Source organism: Cornus florida, unplaced genomic scaffold (assembly GCF_030987335.1).
Source record: "Cornus florida cultivar Cherokee Brave unplaced genomic scaffold, ASM3098733v1 CherokeeBrave_3.0.0_Hap2_Chr01, whole genome shotgun sequence".
In the NCBI taxonomy this organism is placed as follows: domain Eukaryota; kingdom Viridiplantae; phylum Streptophyta; class Magnoliopsida; order Cornales; family Cornaceae; genus Cornus; species Cornus florida.
Genome location: NW_026775571.1, coordinates 121,608,169 through 121,633,342, shown reverse-complemented (window position 1 = coordinate 121,633,342; position 25,174 = coordinate 121,608,169). Strand labels below are relative to the sequence as shown.

Below are 25,174 nucleotides of genomic sequence, written 5' to 3'. Positions count from 1 at the left end.
TAACTTTAAATCAATTCAATTCAATGGAGTCTCAATTGATATCGATTGCGGCAGTTGACTGTGTAGTACAAGTCTAGAAGGTCTAAACCTAAGTTTCCCATAAATTTTTTACTAATTTTATCGAATATCAGATTACTAGAACTGATATCATGCTGACATATTGTAGAAAGCGACTATTTTTTTTTTTTTTTAAACATGCAATTATGTTGATATGAACACGCACACACAATTGGGAGGTAAAATAAGCATGGCAAATTCAGCAACACTGGTCCAAGCTTTGCAGTATTTAATTGAAAGAGTAACTAATTAATCATCCTGCCATATATGTTAGGTGAATGTGGTTGGCCATTTAAGTCACCATCCATGCGGTTAGAGTTGGTGAGCGTACTCAACTTCAAAACAGAACATCTTGCTTTCGGAACAATAAAAAAATAAAATAAAAATAAGACTAGAAAACCAGAACGATATAAAGAAAGAGTCTTATGAAAGAGATGATTACAAGGGAGCGTAGTAACAATGTAGTAACAATGTTTCGCGAATGCTAATTTATTTCTATTTTGACCCTGCCTGACTACTCAACATATATAGAGAATGGCTCTATTTATCGGATTGAGTTCCGAGTACTTTAAATTTGAGTAAATAAAGCAAATGCAGCAAAAGTTAAGAGTAAAGCCAAGGCATCCTTACAAGCATTGTTTGAGTATGTTATTATTTTGAGAACATTGAAATGTTTAGGCTTTAATTCTCTATTCTGCATTCTACTACTTGCAATAAAATTGAATTCACCCAACAACCCCTATTGGCTTATGTGTCAAATTAAAGAATAAAACTAATGGAGAAGTTGGATCGCTTTGTTTACAATTCTTACAAAGGTTCTAGGTCATGCATCACCTAGATAGTTGTAACGGGTGGACGCTTGCCCATTTACCCGGATCCGATATGGGACAAGTACCCCTTGTAACATTCTCCTCCACCCGAACTCGCAACGCCCTCATTGCGGTTAGGCACCCAGACGCGTCCGGACCGGGCGCTTGGCGTGACACCAACTCAAAGATTGAGTCTGACTCTGATACCAACTATAATGGGTGGGCACTTGCCCATTTACCCAAAAGCTTAAGTTATTGGGTAGTGCTACATATTCACTCATTTATACCCATTTCACTTCCCAATCCGGATCCAACGTACCCCTTGTAACAATAATCCAGTAACGTTTCTGGGTGAATCTACCGGCATTCTAAGTATATATGGGACATCTTAAATTCCCACTGACAAACATGACATAACATGGACGAGCAAACTCGATATGTTCATACGAAGTTTCATGCCATAACGCATACGAGATTAAACTTCTCTACATAATAAGGAAATGTCATATTGAAAGAGTTCACAAATCAAGTTAAACTTGTCAAAAAAAAAAAAAAAACAAATCAAGTTAAACAATGAAGGCATGAGCTGAAAACTGCAATATAACATACATAGCACATCTATCTCCAAGTAAGGCTTCAACCTTATATTTCAATCCCAGCACTCACCTGTATCTGCATAAATTGACATAAAGTTGTTTCTTCAACAAATACCTGCAGTTGCTAGTTCCATAGACAACTTGCTTTCTTAAGCCAGAACAAATATATACAAACACACACACACACATATATATATATATATATATTAACCATTAGAGATGATGTCTCATGCTAGGCATTGCAGACTAAATTCATGCCCCACAACTGCGAGGAATATTCAACGGGAGGGTACTCAGATAACATTACCATGAAAGATGATTACAGTGAAACAGCTTTTTCTTCATCTTCATTGTCATAGAATTCTTCTTCACTGCTGTCGTCATAATAATACTCATCATCATCTTCCTCATCATATATGAGTCCTCTTATATTTGCCTTTTGAATTAATTGTTCTTGAATTCGATCTCTAATGGCAGTTCCCTGATAGAAGTATAAAATTTATGAACACAAATGACAACGGCATCTTCTTCTACCAGCTAGTATGTGCGTGCATGAAAGCTCACCATTCAACTGAAACCTCTACTTTGTCTGCAAGTAGGTCTGTGTGCTTGTAGATGTGGGTGAGTAAGCACGTGTGCCCGCATGTGCTATGTGTGCGTGTGTTTGTGCGTGTGAGAGAAAGAGAGACAGAGCTCTCACCATTTTGTGGCAACCTTCTTCAAACATCTCAAGAAAACCTGCAACTAAACGATCGGCATTCTCCACCCATATGTTATGATGCATACCAGCCGTTTTTGCTACTGTTTGTATCTGCAGTATCACAGCCAAGAAACACACTCACTAGCATCAGTAGTGTAGCTAACAGCTTGATTATCTTCTAATAGGTAAGGAATGATGGAATTGCATCAGCAGGTTGATAAAACACAACATTCATTTCGTCTGAGTAATATCATAAGTTGAAACCTTATTCATCCAGACACCATTAAACGATGTTGATCCCGTTGATATGAGGTGCTCTCAGATGATTTAACCTTTTGGTGTTAAATACACAAAGTAACTACTCTTAGACTTAAATCCGAATTCTCATGCATGCTTGGTGGACAGACGTTTACCATTGCACCAAGTAATGGTATCCAGTCATATAAGCATAAAAAAACTAGCATGAGACGATCCCAAGAAAAGCTTGTAACTCCTGCCAAAAATTAATTAAATTTCTGCCATACTTGTGATGGTAACAGCATTACACATGAAATCCCAAAAGGTTTTATTGTTGGGAAATTTTTTAATTGGTCAAGTAGAAAGTCCTGTAAAGAAGAACAAGATGAATACTAAAAAAAGGAATGTGAAATGAAACCACAAGGGAGGGAGGGAGAGAGGAAAAGGGGAGGGGGAGGGTTGGAAACATGACAGTCTTGAATTGAATCAATAATGCCACTTTAAAGTCGACTTAGATGGGGGATCCATCTAGCTGACCCGAAGTGACTGAGATTGAGTTATCGTGAGTCATTTTCATGAAGTGAAGTAAACTAAAACACTGGTAAGTACATAAACAAGTGTTTTTGTTGGAAATCTTATCTATAAGTTGACTCAACGATTATGGCAGATTTATTGGGTCTTCAATATAGGCTAATTTTTAGGGATTTTATTTTAATTCTGATTTGATTTGATTTGATTTTATTCTCTTTATTTTGATTTGATTTTATTCTCTTTTCCATATTTGTAATTTTCCGCTTGTATATAATGATAGTCAGGCTCTCAAATTGAGTACGCCAATTTTACCAAGTTACTTTTTGGTATCAGAGCCTCAAACCTACGCCTCCCCCATCTCTCTCTCTTTCACCGCCTCTTTTAATATCTCTCTCTATCTCGTTACAGCCCTTTCCCTATATTTTTATTTTATTTATTTTTTTTCACAGACCTTCTCTCTTTTTCAGGTCGCTGTTGCGACAGTCCTAGGGGGAGTCAATCTCCTCTAGGTTCGACCCCTGTAGGGGTATTCCCTTAGTCTTTTTCATGCACTAAGGGTCAAAAGACGTGTTTGTAATTTTTTGGGGCTGCCGGGATATTCGGCAGCATTTTCGGATCAGACCGTTGTGTCTCTAGCTTCTTGGTTTGATCAAAATCAGGTTTATTCCTCCTTTATTTGAAATTATTGGTAATCTGTTGAATTGATCTATTTAATATTATGGCTGAATCAAGTAATAATAAAGAAACTCTCTTTTCGGCGCAACACACACCGGCTCAACGAGTTACTAGTGTGCTGTTGAATGGCCGTAATTTTGCATCCTGGGCTCGTTCCCTCCGCCTCTATGTTGGTGGAAAAGGCAAATCAAGGTGGATTTTGGGTACTGAAAATAGGCCAGATATTAAAGATCCTAAATATGCTCAGTGGGATATGGACAATTGCACCATTTTAGGATGGATGTTTAATTCTATGGAGGAACGCATTTATAATATATTCATGTTTTATGACTCTGTTAATGACTTGTGGACTGCTTTGAATCAAATGTATGCTCATTCTAGGAATGATGCTCGTATTTTTGAATTATATCAAGATATTGCTAAGGCCTTGCAGGAAGGCCTGAATTTGTCTGTAACTGATTATTTTGGATATTTGAGATCTCGTTGGGAGGAACTAGCTCAATATGAGCCTCTCAGTGAATTTCCTTCTAAGGCAGCCTCTCTTCTTGTCAAACGTCTTGATCGTCAGCATACCTATCAGTTTTTGATGGGATTACGCCCAGAATTTGAACCACTAAAGTCTCAGATCTTGAATGCATCACCAATGCCATCCCTGTTGGAAGCCTTTGCTACTGTTTATGGTGAAGCACGCAGGCACCGTTTAATTCAGCCCTCAATTGTTCCTGTACCAGTGTCTGAGCCTGCTGGGGATAGTATGGCTTTTGCAGCCAACTTTGGATCACGAGCTTCTAGAGGTCAGATTATTTGTCACCATTGTGGAGGGGTTGGACATGTTAAGGCTCGTTGCTTCAAACTTCATCCTGAACTGAAGCAAAAATTTTCTAGGAACCGTTTATCTGGAACTGGTTCTTCTCGTACTGTGGCTGTTGCAGAAACTCCTGTTACTACTGGTGGATCTACTGTATTTCCTGGACTGAGCCAGCTTCAGTCTCAGATTGGGCATATCCAAGACCAGCTTGGCTCCCTTGCTTCTAGAGTTAGTGCTCCTTCAACTGCTCCCACTGCAACTATTGCTACAGGTACTCCTACTGCATTTCATGTTAAGGCCAAGCAGCCCACTTGGGTTCTAGATTCTGGGGCCAATGATCACATGACTGGTGAGTTATCAGTTTTTTCTTCTAATGTCATACCTGTCACCCAATCTGTGTATCTTGCGGATGGCTCTACATCTTACATTCACAGCAAGGGTGATGTTTGTCTGTCTCCTGATATTACTCTTTCATCTGTCCTTCATGTACCTAAATTTGCCTTTAACCTTTTATCTGTTAGCCGGTTTGCAAAAAACCTCCAATGTGGAATTATATTCTTACCAGATCACTGTTTGTTGCAGGACCTTTGTTCGAAGAGGATTTTTGACATGAGCGTGATGTGCTTTACTACTTTGGGGAACCACCAGGAACGAGTCTTCAAGCTTCTGTCCTACCTACTTCTAGTGTTTATGATGTTTCTTTTCGCACTTTTAGTCTGTGGCATGCACGTTTGGGGCATGTAAACTTTTAATATCTATGTATATTGTTTCCTTCGTTAAATAAAGCATGTAAGGACCATAAGTTTCAATGTGAAGTTTGTGAGCTTTCTAAACATACTAGAACTAGCTATATTTCTCATATGAGTCGTGCTCCTAGTATGTTTGATCTTATTCATTCTGATGTCTGGGGCCCTTCCCCAGTTACTGCTTTCTCTGGACATCGATATTATGTGACATTTATTGATGATTATTCTCGTTGTACTTGGGTTTATTTATTGAAAAAGAAATCTGATGTGTTTCTTTTATTTACCCAGTTTCTTCAAATGATCAAAACCCAGTATAACACTGTTGTCCGTAATATTCGTTCTGATAATGGACGAGAATATGTTTCGAATGAGTTCCGGTCTGAACTTAATAAAAAGGGGATTTTACATCAACTCACTTGCCCCTATACTCCTGAGCAAAATGGCGTGGCTGAACGCAAAAACCGTCATCTTATGTCTGTGGTCCGATGTCTTCTGAGTGGTATGCATGTGCCTAAATTCTATTGGCACATGGCTGTTCTTACAACTGCTTTTCTGATTAATCGTACTCCCAGTCGAGTTTTGGGTGGTAAGGCACCACTTCAGATTCTCCAGCCTGATTATACATTGTTTCACCTTCTGCCTCGTATTTTTGGCTGTACTTGTTTTGTTCATAACCGTAGTCCTTCTCGTCATAAACTTGATGATAAATCTATTAGGTGTATTTTCTTGGGGTATTCTGCTATGTCAAAGGGCTATCGTTGTTATGATCCTGTGACCAAACATATGTATCATTCTCTTGATGTGACATTTCATGAAACTGTTCCTTTTTATAGTACTAATTCTGTGGTACAGGATTCTCTCTCTTGTGATCTGGAGAAGGAGATTTCTCCTATTGCCCGTCTTGTTCCTCTCTTTGAAAATCACACTGTCCTAGAATCTCCTTCTCCATCCATGCAGGGTTCCCCTCCACCTTTGCAGGTCTACTCTCGTCGCCATCGCACTCAACCTCCCCTGCCAGAATCATCTTCAGAACCAGGGCCAGGTAACTCTCCTTCTCTTATTGATCCTACAATTCTTGAGCGTACCTCCCGTTATCCTACCCGTGATCGTCATCCTCCTAATTGGTATGGTTTTTCTAGTAGCACTAACCACCTTATTTCCCAGTATGTCTCCTATGATGGTCTTTCAGGTGCATATAAATCCTTCCTGAGCAAGATTGGGACCGTTTCTATTCCTCAATCTGTGTCAGAAGCCCTCCAGGATCCCAATTGGGTGTTTGCCATGACAACAGAATTGGATACTTTACACCATAATAATACATGGGAACTTGTTGCTTTACCTTCTGGGGAGAAAACGGTTGGCTACAAGTCGGTCTTTAATATGAAGTACTTAGCCGATGGTTCTATTGATCGGTATAAGGCTCGGTTGGTGGCAAAAGGCTTTACTCAGATTCCGGGTAAAGACTTTAGTGCTACTTTTGCTCCTGTGGCTAAGTTGACGTCTGTGCGACTGCTTGTCTCCTTGTCTGCTGCCCATTCTTGGCCTCTGCATCAGTTAGATGTCAAGAATGCATTTCGTAATGGAGACTTACTTGAGACTATATATATGGATCCACCCCCTGGATTTCGGGCTGAGGGGGAGTATGCTGGGAAAGTCTGTAGGCTACGGAAGTCTCTTTATGGTCTGTAGCAATCTCCTAGAGCTTGGTTTAGTCGTTTCAGCAATGTTGTTTTATCCATGGGCTTTGTGCGCTGCCACTCAGACCATACTTGTTTTATTCGACGTCACTCTGATGGTCATTGCATTATGTTATTGGTATATGTGGATGATATCATTATCACAGGTGATGATGCTTCAGGGATTGCTCAGGCGAAACTTCATCTTCAAAAGTCCTTTGATGTGAAGGACTTAGGTCTTCTTCGATATTTTCTTGGAATTGAGGTTGCTAGATCCCGTCGTGGAATTTCTTTATCTCCAAGAAAATATGTTTTGGATCTTTTTCAAGATACTGGTATGCTTGGATGTCGACTCGCTTCCACTCCTATGGACCCCAATCTTAAACTCTCTGTTGAGTCAGGGGAATTACTTCCAGATCCATCCGTGTATCAACGTTTAGTAGGTCGTCTTATCTACTTGACTAACACAAGGCCCGATTTGACATTTGCTGTCAGTGTGATTAGTCAATTCATGCATGCCCCTCGCTCAGCTCATATGGATGCAGTTTACCATATTTTGAGGTACCTTAAGTCGTGCCTTGGTCTTGGTCTGTTCTATGCCTCAGGAAATCAGTCTGGACTCTCATGCTTTACTGATGCAGACTATGCTGGATGTAAGACAGATAGACGTTCTACCTCTGGCTTCTGTACTTTCTATGGTAATCATCTCATATCATGGAAGAGTAAGAAGCAGGCTGTTGTTTCTAGATCCTCTGCTAAAGCTGAATACCGAGCTATGGCTCAAGGTACTTGTGAGCTCCTTTGGCTTCAATCAATTTTGGGAGAGTTGGGTCTTGTACAGAAAGGTTCTTCAAAGCTGTTTTATGACAATAAATCAGCCATTATGCTTGCTTCTGATTCTGTTTTACATGAAAGGTCGAAACATATTGAGGTAGACATTCACTTTAGTCGAGAGAAGGTTCGATCGGGTATCATTAATCCTATTTTTGTTCCTTTTTTAGAACAGACTGCAGATGTGTTCACAAAGTCTGTTGGGCCTTCTCTTCTCCAGTCTTCCATCGTCAAGCTGGGCTTAGTCAACATATTTGCTCCAGCTTGAGGGGGAGTGTTGGAAATCTTATCTATAAGTTGACTCAACGATTATGGCAGATTTATTGGGTCTTCAATATGGGCTAATTTTTAGGGATTTTATTTTTATTCTGATTTGATTTTATTTGATTTTATTCTCTTTATTTTGATTTGATTTTATTCTCTTTTCCATATTTGTAATTTTTCGCTTGTATATAATGATAGTCAGGCTCTCAAATTGAGTACGCCAATTTTACCAAGTTACTTTTGTTTTCATTACCAACAGGCCAGTGGCCTAACATTACCAAGCCCCTACTTCTCAAAGAGAGGTCAAGGGTTCAAGCCTCAGTGGAAGCATGTGTGTGTGAGTACCAACTAGGAAAAAAAAAATAATAATAAACAAGTGTTTTCATTTCAAACATCATATTCAAAACAAGGAAACAAATAGGTTGAAGGTTTTAAACTACAGCTTAGGCATTATGTACCATGGAGTTTGTGGACAAAAACACCAACTACAAATGGTTTCACACATTGATTGTGTGACAAGCTAAGGCTCCTATAAGAAGAGGAGACAGTTCCAGGGTGTTTAACCATGACTGAGATGTTAAGTTAGTCTAAACACTGACAATAAATAAGTTAGAATCCAACATTTGCCACTATTTTCCATGAAGCCTTAACAAATCTAGCTTATGATTTAGAATTCCCATGCCATAACCAATAATTAATTACACATCATAAAAATGTATTTAACTTAAAAACCTAAATACCTTCTCACCAACTTTCTCTTGTTGTTTCTTCACTTTTTCACGCAACTTTTTCAATCCCATGTTCACTCTCAGCCTCTTTTCCTGATTGAAAGAAACAGGGATGAAATCAGCTCACTTAGTGGAAAATGGTAATAAGTTGACTGAAGATCAACACATAGAAAATAAAATCTTGAAAAAATTGGAAGAAATAAGCAATGGTCACTTGAAAAATAAGTACCTTCACATAGCTAACACCAAGCTCATTTCTTGAGTATCCTCGGTCCAAGTTGCGCATCACATACTGGTTGTAGTCTTTGACAATCCGCATTATTACATCTGATGTGGATATCCCATCTGTACGCTTGGTCTCCTTAAATTTTCCAACAGATTTAACCTAATACAAGAATTTTATGTCATACCTGTATCTAAATCCAACCACAGATCCATCATGGTGGAATAACAGGATGTAAAATACAGCAAGCCCATAAAAATACTTTAGCGAAAAGGAGAAAAACAGATGGACGGCCGAAAGAAACTGAAATAAAGAGGGAGGTGGGGGTTGGATTCCAAATGGCAGGAGATTGTACTGAAACATAACTTAAAATCACTATAGAGAAAACCCAATTTGCATAGCGACCCAGGAACAAAGAAAGGGCCAATGTTAGTAAAAGCAGATAATCATATAAATGAATGACAGTGTGAACTTACAAACTCATAAACATCTTTTCCAGCCCCACTTGCATCAGCATAACTAAAATTTAGAGCAAACACGAAGCCATTAACACATTCGCAACGTAACTTAAAATAACCAGGACAATATAAAATTGCATGCGCCATAAGAAATAACATTGGGTGTTCGGGAACCACACAGGAAAAGGATTCAACGTGTACAATATGTGAAATAGAAATGGCATCATCAACTACTTCCATGACCATTATATACAATAAAGAACTAAATACAAGTAAAAGGGAAATTCTAGAATAGAACAAATGTCGTGACTCAAAGTTACGAGATAATTATAAATACTAAAATGGAAAAATAAAATAAAATCTACAAACTGTTTAATTCTCTAGTTGTTTTGGTATATACACAATGAGCAATTTCAGCTATTATTATAAATATTATTTTTATAAGTAACAGTTTCTGCTATGAAAGTAACAAAAGAAAAAAACATAAAGCGAAAATTCACCATACCTATCTGCCCACATTGAAAAGCTCTTCTTTTCCCAAGAAAGAATTTCATGCATAAGATACATTCCAACATTTGCAAATGTTTAGAAGACACAGATTCCTTTTGTAGTGTTGAAAAAAATCATCATAGACAATCTTTCTATTTTTTATAAAAAAAGAGATAAAATTCGGGTATAACAGATATTTTGTTAAAATTGTTAACCACAATAACGTGTTCCCTTAAGAAAATAAATATAACCCTAAAAGAAATGGCTTCTTTCAAAATTACTCCATAAAATTCATTTCTCATCAAAACCAGCAGGTCCTTAGGGGGGAAATGAAACAATTAGGGCTGGTTAACCTTACGGAAGAGAGTCGTGTGCCACATAGTGAATCTCATGTTTGTCCAGGAACTCTGGTGTGATCACCCATGGTGCATCAGGAATAACTTCATCAACCCACCTGCAGCAGAGGAGAAGAAGGCAAAGTTGAATGCATTCTAAAGCTGAAAATAAAGTAAATTATTATGCATATGGGCAAATATATGTGACATTTAGAAGTTGTATGACAAACACACCAACTTAGATGTAAACTAGTAAGTGAGGGAGGAAAAAAGCAATGACACAAACTAAATTAATCTTGAAGCTAAAGTGATGCAGGACAAGTAGTGTGTAAATAGTAACCAAAAAGAAAGAAGGGAATGAGAATGAGAAGATGAGATGAGACTGACGAAGGAGGTGAGAAAATAGACGAATGAGATGAGAAATCAGACTGAAGGAGGTAGGCTAGAGAGACTGAGGGATTAAGAACAGCAAGAACACAAGGGATAATAGATACAAGAGAGAGAGAGTTTGCAAACTCAACGATAATATTCAATATTCCAAAAACTGAGTTCTCAAATTGCAAAGGAGCCTTTAAATAGGTAAATTATTAAGCAAACCCTAAAACATAAAAATACCAAAATAACCCTAAAATTCAAACATGATCAAATATAACAATAAGCCTAAATAAAACCCTAAATAACTAAAATCCTTAATTTTATTTCTCTTTCCCTCTTCTCCAAAAGTAACGTTGGAACATGTGTGCGAATCACACCCCATTCCCCATCAATTCTCCACGGCTGAGAAGAACTCTTCTCCAAAAAGTTAAGCGGAAATTGCTGCTTGAAATAGCTCGTATCAACATGGCAAAACTCAACTGTAATCCATGAGACGTCTGAAACTGGAAAATACATCCATTGTGACTCACTCTGACCATCAATAATACCCTTAATCAGTGACGGAGCCAGGATTTCAAGTGAGGGGGGGACACGCTGTCAAAAAAATAATAATAATACGGAGTATATATATATATATATATATATATATATATATATATATATACTCCGTATTATTATTATTTTTTTGAATAACAACTATAAAATTCAAAAGACAAAGAAGAAAAAAATTATTAAAATATAAAAGGAAAGAAAAATGAGAGAACTTTAAAAAGAAATAGTTGAAAAGTTTCAATTGAGGAAGAAAAATTTGACTTTTTCTACTAAGGAAATTTAAGGAATGCGAAGAATAAAAGAGAAAATAAAGAAAAAATAAAAATATAATTTTAGGAACTAAAAATTTGAGGGGGGGCACTGTATAAATTTTTTCATATATACGGAATTTTTTTAAAAAATTACCACATATATTATAGGTTGTTGACCAACTCAGGGGGGGCACGTGCCCCCCCTAGGCCTTCATTGGCTCTGTCCCTGCCCTTAATCCAATTCCAAGGCCATAGCTCACATGATGGGAGGACAAGTGTTGCTGCTAAAGAAAATGTAATTCCACCTGTAGAAACACAAGCTAACAACACAAGAGGCTTAAAGGCACCACGATTAGGCATCAAATACTCCACATGAAAAATTGGACCAATACTAGTATCTGTTGACAAGTCAAATAAATATGCATTAGGTCCAAACTTATTAGTGATGTGGAAATGTTGAATGCCTTGGGCTTCCAATGAATTGAGGGAGTTGTAAGGATAAGGTAGTTGTGGAAAACAAATTATAAGATAATCTCCTTCCAAGAATTTAAGATTCCTATGATGAGCATATGCAATAAATTTATAATTTTTATGACTCAAAATAATTTGTCGTCTTCTATCGGCATGAAGATCACGGACATACTCGACAAAGGAATCACATATTTTGAATGAACAAGAATGTGGAGGCAGCAAAGTAAAGTCAATGGGCTGGCGAAGGAAAATCAGAGGTATAATCTCAAAAGAACAACTTCTAGCAGACCAATTGACCAAGCTATTATATGCAAACTCCACAACAGAGAACAAAAAGTCCGAAGTGTTTAAGGGCACTCTTACAAGAAAACTAACCAACTTTCCTATACCATGATTAACAACCTCAAATTTTCTGTCAGGACAAAATGCAAAGGAAAGTTTCAAACTAGCGCCCAAAGATGCCCAAAGTGTTTTCCAAAAATAGCCTACATACTTAACGTCCATACCTGAAACAATGGAATTGTATGAGCCATGAATTCTAACATCCTCTACATGATTATCTAGAATGGGATGACGTGGGACATTAGATTCATTTAAACACATTTTCAGATGGAATTTGTAAAACTTCTTTTGCCATTTCTCTTGCTAACATGAGTTCATCAACAAAAGGCTGAGGAGAGGGCTTATATTGTGCCTTAGAGTCACTTTCTAATGGCTTTGCGGGATTTAACTTGATATTTTTGCCATTATACTTGAAGGTATACGTGTTCTCTTTACAACAGCTATTCACATTTAAATCACGTATCCATGGGCGACCAAGAAGTACATTGGCTACCTTCATAGGTAATACATCACTCACACCAAATCATGCCAAAATAGACACCCATTTGAATTGGAACTAAATACCTCTCAGAGACCAAGAAGGAAGTTTCTCCTACCCAGGCCACTCTATATGGTTGTGGATGAGGCTCGGGTTTGAGTTTCATTCTATTAATACCTGATTTTGATACCACATTTACTGGACTTTCCTTGTCAATGATGATTTTGCAGACTTTATCTCCGCATTGGAGATATGTGTGAAATAGGTTGGTTCTTCTCCAATCATCATTTTCCAAAAGAATGGATGGAACACTTGTCAAGACATTATTGATGGACTGATCTTCTTTCCAATTTCCTGTGTGGTTATGGATTGGTCCAATTTTATTCATGACATTTAAGTGCTTAGGTTGAGGATACTTGCATTCTAAGACTCGATGTGGTTGAACAGCTTGAGGTCTCCTAGCATAATTTTGGACTCGACTCTCTTTGAAACTGGTTTTTCTCATTCTGAATAATGACAATGGATAATAAAAGAATGCCGATATAATACTCAAATTGAATCAAGTAATCCAAAATTATAAAATACCATAATGCTCATAGTAAAAATTGAAATGCAGGAGAGCTTGGCAAAAATGGGCAGAATATATATATATATTTTTTGGTAAGTGAAATAATGTGCAGAATTTAGTGGTAGTGGTGACGAACAACAAATGGCAGTGAGGTACTGAAGTTTAATAGGTCAAGAAATAATGATTTTCAGTTAAAGTCTGGACCTTCTTGCAAATTTATGGACTTCAAACAGATAATTCAATTTTCAAGTGAAGTAGGCTTACCTCTACCGAAGTCCAATGCAGCTATCCGAACAAAGAAAGCTCCAAAAAGTTTCTCCAACAGCTGAAGTTGATCAATCCCACTTTAAAATAATTTTCTGAACATTTTTTTTTTTTTTTTTTTTTTTCTTTGGTTCTGCTGCACTGGTTTCCGGTTGAAGATTGCTGAACTGTTTCTGGGCTTGGCCAAACCAATCTGATACAATTCTCTTGGCAGCTGTTTCATTTCTTTTCTTTTTCTGTTTCTGGATCACTGTTGTACTGGGCTGGCCTTGTTCTGAACTTGCTTCCTGGACCGGGTCAAATTGTTTTAAGGAAATTGATTCTTGCACCGAATAGTAGCAGTGAATTGCTAGACCTACTCTTTTAATTGGTCAATTATGCAACAAATAAGGAAGTGGAACCCTCCACTTAGTTGTATTTAGTATAAATAGCCAATTAAAAATTATTTGGTTAAGCAATTCATTGCAAGTGTTCGGTGTGAGTATCACTACTCTTTTTTAATTGATTTGGGGCAGGTAGAATCTGGTATACAAGAGAAACCAAATTTATCCTTTCCAAACCAATTCTGATTTTCAAATCTGATCTTTCCAAACCAGAAGGTATAATCCAAAGTTAACTTTCCAAATTCAGTCGCGCTGAAATTTTGGTGACAATATTGCAATAATCCAAAGTTGACTTTCCAAAATCAGTGGCGCTGAAATTTTGGTGACAATAACGATCTCTAAGATTGCAATAATCCAAAGTTGATTTTCCAAAATCAATCCTTCAATTCTGTGCTGAAGTGGCGATACTGACAATAACCAAATTTGACTTACCAAAATCAAACACTGAATTCTCGGCTGAAGTTGCGATGGGAAAGATGGCAGCGATGATCAGAAAATCTCGGTGATGATGAGGCGATGAAATCAACGGCAAACTCTGGTGAAGACTGTTCGACGACGGACTGATGTCAAGATGTGCCAGACGTTGATGAGAAAGCCAACGATGATGCAAAACAGATGAAGGGGGGCTGACGGCAAGGGATATTGGCGACAAGAGAGAACTCCGGCAATGATGATTTGTGATTTTTCACTCTAAATAAACTTGATCGTTTTGCTCTGATACGAATTGACGCTGGATAAGTAGTGTGTAAATAGTAACCAGAAAAAAAGAAGGGGATGAGAATGAGAAGAAGAGATGAGACTGATGAAGGAGGTGAGAAAATAGACGAATGAGATGAGAAATCAGACTGAAGGAGGTAGGCTAGAGAGACTGAGGAATTAAGAACAGCAAGAACACGAGAGAGAATAGATACAAAGAGAGAGTTCACAAACTCAACGATAATATTCAATATTCCAAAAACTGAGTTCTCAAATTACAAAGGAGCCTTTAAATAGGCAAATTATTAAGCAAACGCTAAAACATAAAAATACCAAAATAACCCTAAAATTCAAACATGATCAAATATAACAATAAGCATAAATAAAACCCTAAATTACTAAAATCCTTAATTTTATTTCTCTTTCACTCATCTCCAAAAGTAACGTTGGAACACGTGCAACTCATGTGTGCGAATCACACCCCGTTCCCCATCATAAAGTCTATAGAGGATGACATGGATCATTACTTGACATTTTAAATTATGAATTTTGACAATCCATGTTAGTGTTGGAAAATGTTTCAAAATATTTTATTATATTTCTGAAAAATAAATATGTATATAATTAGAGTCAAGTTATTTTGATTGATTCCCCCTTTGAACAAATAAGTTTATATGTGTTCATAAGTATATACATTCTTTTGGGTGGTTCATTAATCAACAAGTGAGATGTTTCTACAGTTGATTTTTAGTATTCTTAATGAATTTATTAGATTCAACTAATTTTAGGATGAACCTATTCTAAGTTTATTCATCAAATTTATGAGATACATTTTGGTAGTTGTGATACATGAATGTATTTATCTAAGTTCATTGTGTTGGAACATGAATCTTCTTAATTCATGTATCTTGATATTTGAACACATTTATGGGGATATACTTGAGAGGTCTACATAAGACTACATTTCCATTTTTCAAGTATGGAAAAAGTATGAATGAAACATAGAGAAAGTTCAATCCCAACTTATACTCAAATTTTCTTAACTCAAGTTTAGAAGTTTTCCCTTCTAATTTTCATATTTGGGCATTCTGAAAAGAGATTAAGTGTTTCACCCAATAGTGTATCGTGCACAAATATACTGTGGTTGGATTGAGTCCTGACTTGGTTGAATCCCGGAGATAGAGTTGTCATGATACCTTGCACCTTGTGGGAGGCTTCGACTATATTCAAGAAGCGTTTACGCGCCTCCAAGCTATGGTCCAGGTTTTCTAGAAATTTGTATTTCCACCATATAAATAAGTGTAAGTAATTGTTATAATTTATCATATTCTTTTTTTTTTCCAACAATTTGAAGATATAGTCTTTCTCTTATATCGGCATGGTATTGCCTGGACTCATCTCAACACATGAAATTTTCTCAACAAAAAGAAAAAGATATATGGTGTATGCCATCGACTTTGTCGATATGGTTGCAAATGTTGAATTTGTCAAAAAATGCTCAAAGTAGTGGGGGGTTGAACATGGAGACGATAACTTCTCTCATACAAGATGCAAATTCGATTTGGATTCAGATTAGTCAAAAGTGATTTTCTGCTTGGAGTTTGCCTAGGAGTGGTGCTATCTCCTGGAAGTCTAATAGGTAGACATGGTTTTCTTATTTCTCTACAGAATTTGAGTCCGAGTCATTGAGAGGATGGAACGCGTTTTAAACTAATATGAGAATATCCCTCTTGAGTCAATGAGAGGATGGTACATACTTTGTACTTACAAGTGGAAGGAAATGATGACTTATCACCAAAAAAAATAAAAATAAAAATAAAATAAAAAAATAAAAAAGTGGAAGGAAATGATGGCCTAGTTTAGCCCTCTCGAGATAATGAGAGGATGATTGAATTTGTAGCTCTCTCGAATTAATGAGAGAATGACTGGATTCTTAGCTTTCTTGAGATAATGAGAGAATAACTGAAGTTATTACATTCTCTTACAAAGAGATAGGGACGAGCAACTCATTTTGATGAGCTAGGAATATTAGCATGCACTTTATTGTGATATGTGGCTATATCATGCAGTGAGGATGATGAATTCAAAGAAATTCATCCATATGATCATCATTTGTGGGGTTTAATTACTTATGGTATTGAGGCCATACAATATTTTCTAGACTTGGTAGACCCATAGCCCAAGAACTTCTTGGATGATTGGTGATCTTAAACACATCGAGGGGAATGGGACTAAGCCTAAAAATAAGCTATACTTGGGGATACCCAACCTGATGAGTTTCTCAGGTTCAATGGGAAAAATGAACCAAGATGGCAGTTGTTGGTGGTGCACTACATTATGAAATTTGAGAGTCCCTTTCCTATGGTGTAAGTAGTGCAAAAAGTCTTGTAGTAATTTGGAAGATGAGATTTTACCTCTTAATGGATCTATGGACATTTATTGTCAGGGTGACTACAAGACACTCCTGATAGATTCACCTAATTGAGAGTGAAGGTTGGTCACCTTCTATGGGACTTCAGGCTGTCTCTAGAGCTCTCAATGAGAAAACGGGATGAAGCACAAACCTTAAAAGTGCCGAGCTAGATGCACAACAATCTCTGAAAGAAATGTGTGTGTGACAAGTTGGATATGTCCATATGGGTTCATTAGTTCAAGATTCCGTCCATTGACGTTCTCGGGTAAACTTTGATTTGTTTGCACTAAGTAAAGGTTCAAGTCCCCAAGACACCTTTATCTATGCACATGACTTTCATGAATGCCCATTTATGAGATTTTATTTACAAATTATTGAGATTTATTTTTGTTGAAAGAGAGAGAGAGGGAGAATATATGAAAACGTATATCTTATTGAGTGACTAATACAATAATACAGTGCAGTTTATATAGGAGAAGCTACGGGAGTAGATGAGTGGAGAACAAGTAAACTCTATACATGGTAATTCTATATATGGTAATGAGGGGTAGGTGACAACTCAAACGATATTAACTGTACACGTGTGACAACTCATACGATACTAACTACACATGTGTGACAACTCATACAATACTGTACACATGTGACAACTCATACAATACTGTACAACACTCCCCCTCAAGCTGGAGAGTAAATGTCAATAACTCCTAGCTTGCCACATATGGAATCAATTGGGTTCTTGGGAAGCGCCTTAGTGAAGATGTCTGCCAGCTGCCTACCAGAAGGAACAAAAGGTGTAACAATCTCATTCGAGTCAACTTTAGATCGAATAAAATGGCAATCTACTTCAATGTGTTTAGTCCTCTCATGGTAGACTGGATTGCTAGCAATATGAATAGCTGCCTGATTGACACAATGGAGAGGAATTGGGTATTGGATTGAAATCCCAAGTTCCTGGAAAAGAGTTTTCAACCAAGTAAGTTCAAAGGCAGTCTGTGCCATGGCACGATACTCTGCTTCAGCACTGGAACGAGCCACAACTGACTGTTTCTTACTCCTCCAAGTTATTAGATTTCCTCCTATGAAAGTGTAGTAACCCGTGGTGGACCGTCGATCAGAAGAAGAACCGGCCCAATCTGCATCTGTGTATCCCTCAATTCGAAGATGTCCAGAAGATCGATAAAGCAGACCACATCTCGGAGCACCCTTGAGATACTTCAAGAGGTGTACAACTACCTCCATGTGAGGTACCTGAGGACTGGTCATGAACTGGCTCACAACACTGACTGCATAGAAGATGTTTGGACGAGTGACTGTGAGGTAAATAAGTTTACCTACAAGTCTCCGATACATCTTTGGATCATCAAGTGGGTCACAATCATCCACCTTAAGTTTTACATTAGTCTCCATGGGTGTAGCACAAGTTTCGAACAAAAATATCCAGTATCTTGTAAGAGATCAAGAGTATACTTCCGCTGAGAAAGACTAACGCCTTGCTTCGACCGAGCCACCTCAATTCCTAGAAAATACCGAAGTAGGCCCAAATCCTTAGTAAGGAAGCTAAAACTCAAGTGATGGATTAGAACTTGTATCCCATCTTTGTCACTGCCGGTGATAACGATATCATTTACATACACTACAAGAATCACAATACCACGTTTCATTTTCTTAAAAAAGAGAGAGTGATCAGCTTGGCTTCTGGTCATACCATAATCTACCACTGCTTTACTGAACTTATCAAACCATGCACGAGGAGACTGTTTGAGACCATAGATAGACTTCTAGAGATGGCACACACACTCCCCCTTAGACTTAAACCCAGGTGGTTGAGTCATATAGACTGTCTCAGTAAGGTCACCGTGCAGAAAGGCATTTTTAACATCAAGTTGATGAAGTGCCAGTCTAGATTAGCTGTAAGAGAGATTATAACATGAACATAATTTAGTTTGGCCACAGGAGAGAACGTCTCAGTATAATCAATGCCATAAGTCTAAGTGTAGCCTTTAACTTATCAAAAAAAAAAAAGTCTGAGTGTAGCCTTTAGCAACAAGTCGAGCTTTGAGACGGTCAACAGTACCATCACGCTTCTGTTTAACAGTAAAAACCCAACGACACCCAACAACCTGAGTATCTGCAGGCTTAGGAACAAGGTCCCAAGTATGATTCAATTTTAAAGCGTTTATTTCTTCTTCCATAGCTTTCCTCCACCCTGGATGAGAAAGTGCCTCCCTGTAGGACTTGGGAAGAGTAATAGAGGATAATGACAAAGAAAAAGCTTGAAAGGAGGAGGACAATTTATTATAAGATACAAAATTGGAGATAGGGTGATTGGTACAAGACCGTTTACCTTTCCGAACAGCAATAGGTTGATCAAGATCAGAGTCTGAAGAGATGGAAAAATCTCCAGGCGTTGAAGCGATTGGCAAAAGTGGCAAGGCTGGGTTTACTACTTCAGTCGTTGGAACATGATTAACTACTCTTTTCCGGCGACGAGCATAGACACAAAGAGCTGGTGGGATGTCATAATCAAAAACTGGAGTTGGAAGAACAGACTCTTGAAGAATAGAGTCCTCCAAACGACTGCCTTCCTGGGAATAATAAGGAACATCCTCAAAGAAAGTTACATTTGCACACACAAATTGTTTACGAAGAGTTGGACTGTAACATTTATATCCCTTTTGAGTGCGAGAATGGCCTAAGAAAACACATTTGTGAGCACGAGGATCAAGTTTGTTTGTCCCGGCCTTAGATTGTGAACAAAACAAACACACCCAAACAGCTTTTGAGGAATGGAAAAAGGGTTTTTGTCAGGAAACATCATTTGGAAGGGTGATTTTCCTTGAAGGACCCTAGAAGGCTTGCGGTTTAAAGGATAAACAGCAACCAGAACTGCATCTGCCCAAAAATGTTTTGGAACAGGCATTTGAATTATTAAGGCACAAGCGATAGGTAGGAGTGGGCCATTCTTCCGTTCAAAAACTCTATTTTGTTAAGGGGTATCAACACAAGATGTTTGATGGATAATGCCCCTCGACTCAAGAAACTTTTGAAAAGCATGAAGTGTATATTCAAGGGCATTGTCAGTTCTAAGAACAAGTAATTTTGCATCAAACTGATTTTGAATTTCAACATAAAAGGATTGAAAAACAGAGAATACTTGAGATCTATCTTTAAGAATATAAACCCAAGTTAAACGTGAATAATCATCAATAAATGACACAAAATAACAAGCACCAAATAAACTAGTAGTACGAGCTGGTCCCCAAACATCCGAATGTACTAACTCAAAAGGTTTTAAACTTTTATTATCAAAATGAGACTTAAAAGTAACCCGACGATGTTTACTAAGTTCGCAAGTAGTACAATTAAACTTAGCAAAATCAACTAAAAAAGGGACCAAGACTCGAAGACTATTTAAAGAGGGATGTCCAAGGCAGCAATGCCATTGGTAAGCTGAAGAGGAGGTGGAATGTAGAGCTGTCGGAGTAGTAGTTGGCTGGAAGTAGTAAAGACCATCCTTCTCAAACGCCCCACCAATCGTCTTCTTCGTCTTGAGATTATGAAAGACACGACAGGAAGGAGAAAAAGTAACTGAGCAATTTAAATCTGATATGATTTTGCGAACTAACAATAAATTGAATGAAAATTGAGGGATATATAAAACTGATGAAAAAGTGAGACCCGAAGTGCGGAAGGTACCAATTCCATGAACATGCGATTTGGCACCATTCGCTATAGTAACAACCGATGGTGAGAAAACATGGGAAATATCAGAAAGAAGAGATGCGTTACCTGTCATGTGATCGGATGCCCCTGAATCAACGATCCAAGGTGTAGAAAAGGAAGCATGGAGACATGTATTACCTGAAGTAACGATAGTAGCGGTGGAGGTGGGCTGATTTGCACGCTCACGCTTTACCAGAGAATCATATTCGGCTTTGGAGAGAACGACTTGTTCATTTACAGGAGTGGGAGTAGTTTCCTCCGAAACCAAAGCTTGATTAGCCCAAGCTGGCTTGCCATGAAGAGCCCAAGAAGTCAACATAGTGATTGTTTCGGCCACAATAAGTACACTTTTTGCTGCCACGACCCCCTCTGCCGCCACGAGTAACACGGCCTAGGTTGGAAGGACCTCTTCCCCCTCGTCCTCCACGGAAAGTATCATGTCACTCAGTAGGAACAACAAGAGTAGAGTGGTTATCCTTCTCAATCACAGGTGCATGAATAGATGCTCTTCGAACTCAAGCAAAAGTCTCACTTGCTGTGGGTATCTCCTTGCCAGACAAAATCTACGAACTTATCGGAGCTAGTTCAGGTTTAAGTCCAGATTAAAATTTTGCCACCAGAAACTCCTCTCTGTGTCGTTCTTGTTGTTCTATGTCTGTAGTCAATGATTGGTAGACATTCAATTCGTCCCACATGCCCTTCAATTCTAAGTAATAATTTTCAACAGAACGATCTCCCTGCTTAAAAATATCCTGTTACAACTGATAAATACGAGAAATATTGTTCTCTGAAGAATACATGTCCCTGAGATTTTCCCAGATATCTTTGGCAGATTCTAGGAATGACACGTTGTTGAATATCTCAGGCTCCAAGCTGTTCCATAACCAAGTCATAATCTGAGCATCTTCTTTCTCCCAAGCCTCAATAATCTTTTCATCACTGGTGGGTTTGGTTGATTTAAGATATGACAGTTTTCCTCGAGCCCGTAAGAACACCTCTACGGCTCGAGACCATTGAAGGTAGTTTGAGCCTTTCAGGTTGGTGCTGGTGATTGACCCAAGTAGATGAGATTCCTTAGTATCCATCACAAGAGCTGCTGAACAAATGAGATATAGTAGCGAGAAGGAACCGAGATAAGAGAACCGAGATCTAATCGAGATGAACCCGAGAGAAATTATCGAGGAAAGTCGAGGAAGGATCCAAGAGAGATTGTCGAGATGAGAACTGAGATCACCGAGGAGTGATCGCCGAGAAGATATTGCTAAGAGAAAGCCAACGAGGAATCCGAGAAAGATTTCCGAGACGAGAACTGGAATCACCAAGGAGAGATCGCCGAGAAGCGATTGCTGAGAGAAAGCCGAGATAAAATCAAGATCGGAGTCTGAATAAGACTAAAAAAAAAAAAATTAAAGAGGGATCGATTTCCGCTCTGATACCATGTTGAAAGAGAGAGAGAGAAAGAGAATATATGAAAATGTATATTTTATTGAGTGAATAATACAATAATACAGTGTTGTTTATATAGGAGAACTTACGGTAGTAGATGAGTGGAGAACAAGTAAACCCTATACATGGTAATTTTATATATGGTAATGAGGGGTAGATGACAACTCATACAATACTAACTGTACACATGTAACAACACATACAATACTCTACAACGTGACAACTCATACAATACTGTAAAACAATTTTCATACTATATTTTGAAACAAGTGGGGGATTATTGAAAAATGTTTCAAAATATTTTTATTATATTTCTAAAAAATAAATATGTACTACATATATAATTAGAGTCAAATTATTTTGATTCATTCCCCCCTTTAAACAATTAAGTGTAAATGTGTTCATAAGTATATACATGTTTTTGGGTGGTTCATTCATCAACAAGTGAGATGTTTCTACACTTGATTTTTAGTATTCTAAATGAATCTATTAGATTCACCTAATTTTAGGATAAACCTATTCAAAGTTCTTTCATCAAATTTATGAGATACATTTTGGTAGTTGTGATAAAGTTTTCTCTTCTAATTTTCATACTTGGCATTTTGAAAAGAGGTTAAGTGTTGCACCCAATAGTGTATCATGCAAATACACTGTGGTTGGATCGAGTCCAAGCTTGGTTGAATCCGAGAAATAGAGTTGTCATGATCCCTTGCACCTTGTAAGAGGCTTCAACTATATTCAAGAATCATTTACGCGCCTCCAAGCTATGGTCCGAGTTTTCTTGAAAATTATATTTCCGCTATATATGTAAGTGCAAATGATTGTTGTAATTTATCATATTCTTTTTCCAACAGTCAGCCCATCAATTTCACCTGGGTGGTTCTCACCAAATTACTTATTCAATATAGGCTTTAGTAAAGTAATATATTAGTCCTGACGAAGAAAAACACTTTCCGGAATTGTGGATAACGAACAGGCTTGACATGTATATATATATTTTCTCTAACAAAAACAACATGATTAATACATGTTAGAAAAACATGAGATGAAAGAAAGGAAGTAACCTGCAGTGACGGAGAGATTCATAGCGCTCCTTGTCAGTCATAACAGTTTTGCCCTTGTACTTGTGGGTAACCTCATCATTGCAGCATCCGACAAGCAAATAAGTGTTGGGAAACCTACACACAGACACAGTCAGTTTGGGCATAAATACAAAACAATACAATAGTCATAACCTCCTCCTCGATTAATTTAATTATGTAGTAGTTCGTATAAATTTATTTGTCTCAATTAATTTAATTATAACCTCAAAAAACACGTAAGAACATACTGTAGATAATTAGAGAGCAAGTGATCATCATGTCGGGATAGAAAAAGACATAATTGGAAGAGAGTATTATGAATCAGAGGGAAAGAATTGAAAGAAAAAGTTGAAACTGATGGAAGTTAAATTACTAGTACATACAATTTCTTGGCTTGCTCGAGGGAACGGGCATGGCCCAAATGGAATAGGTCGTAAATACCGTCCGCATAAACACGAACCCTACCACCATTCCTATGCTCCTTCTTTACTTCTTCTTCTTCAATCTCCATACTCTCTGTCTCACACACACAACACACACTAATCCTCCACGACTCAATGGATCAGAATGGGCATAGGTTTGCGTACTCCTCCATTTTGTTGAACAGTAGTACATATTAGAGGACTGATATGCAGTCGCACGTGCGATACTTGCACAGTCGTATCAAATGTAAATTTATAGGATAAAAATACCCTTTTAATTTTTTCTTTCTCCTTACATTCTTTTGTTTTCCTCACACTATACACCTACGTGTGTGTAAATTGATTAATTGAGTATCTATATATATATAAACAACAGCTTTTCTTTTCAAGTAAATATATAGATTGATTATCTATATATACAAACAACGGTATATAGTTAAAAGACAATTAAAAAGAAAAATAAAAGAATCCATTAAAAAAAAAATAGAAAGAAAATAATCATAATTCATAATGAGATTGTTATTGATATATATATACACATATATGGATCAACTTAGGAGGGAAAAAATAATTAAAAATGCACTTTTGTCCTATGAATTTATATTTTAAATGTCTTGTAATGATAGAAGACAAGTGTCCTCTTGTAATTATTTTTAAACTTTTTTTTTAATATATATATATATATTTTTGATAATTTATGAGCTTCCATAAACTATTTGTAAGTATATAGACCCATCAAGCAACTAATCAACCAATTTTTTTGTTATTATTTTAAATAATAATAATTATTATTATTATTATTTAACTGCTACTACTATTTATTTATTGACAATTTACGAGCTTGCAATTTTTTTTTTTATAGGTATATGGATCCATCAAGCAATTTATTTTTGTTGTTATTTTAAAATTTTATTATTATTACTAGTACCATTATTATTGTTATTATTAGTTATTATTATTCTTATTGTTATTATTATTATTATTATTATTCTTATTGTTAATTCATAGGGTTTAAAAGTGATTCACATCTTGCAACTAAGCAATTTATTTTTGTTATTTTATTATTATTATTACTATTATTATGTTTTTAATATTAATATTAATATTAATAATATTATTATTATTGATATTGTTTATTATTATTAGGCAAAATTGCAAAAACTCCCTGAACTATTGGTTAGTTGCATGATGGCTCCTGAAGGGTATTAGGGGTATTGTACATTATGATATTTTATATTTTTTATATAAATTAATAAGTGGAGGTATTTTGGTAATTTTGACCCTCGTCGGAAAATGTGGTCGATCGAGGGGTTCTTTTTGCAACGTTGATATAAATGAGGGTTATATTTATAACTCCAAATAGTTCCAGTTATTTTTCACTTAAATTTTTTACACTTTGCCTAAATATTACCGATGCTTCTTGCTGGGCAACACATCTTAATACTAATAGTAGTAGTATTTGGATTTCTAGCTATCAAAGTTCCAACATTGCAGTCCACTGTAGCATACGGCATTTGGATTATGCTGAGAAAGGCTCGACAT

General features: G+C 37.0%; 1 protein-coding gene across 1 annotated transcript; it reads right to left on the bottom strand.

The window, feature by feature from the left end:
• Window positions 1–1,338: 1,338 nt before the first annotated feature.
• Window positions 1,339–23,806, bottom strand: LOC132268720 (choline-phosphate cytidylyltransferase 2-like). Its single transcript, XM_059769518.1, has 8 exons — window positions 23,594–23,806; window positions 23,193–23,306; window positions 10,187–10,282; window positions 9,358–9,400; window positions 8,888–9,043; window positions 8,671–8,751; window positions 2,163–2,273; window positions 1,339–1,943 (listed from the first exon to the last, which is right to left on the bottom strand). The coding sequence occupies exons 1-8, from the start codon at window positions 23,719–23,721 to the stop codon at window positions 1,782–1,784; spliced, it is 891 nt and encodes a 296-aa protein (XP_059625501.1). The 5' UTR covers window positions 23,722–23,806; the 3' UTR covers window positions 1,339–1,781.
• Between the last annotated feature and the right edge of the window lie 1,368 nt (window positions 23,807–25,174).

Excerpts from the sequence above, each read along its gene's own strand:
- LOC132268720 (XM_059769518.1), bottom strand. The coding sequence starts at position 23,721 with ATGGAGATTGAAGAAGAAGAAGTAAAGAAGGAGCATAGGAATGGTGGT. Across the intron at positions 9,044-9,357 it reads GAAAAGATGTTTATGAGTTT|GTTAAATCTGTTGGAAAATT; the intron begins GTAAGTTCACAC and ends TTCTTGTATTAG. Across the intron at positions 2,274-8,670 it reads AAGAGAAAGTTGGTGAGAAG|ATACAAACAGTAGCAAAAAC; the intron begins GTATTTAGGTTT and ends GTGATACTGCAG.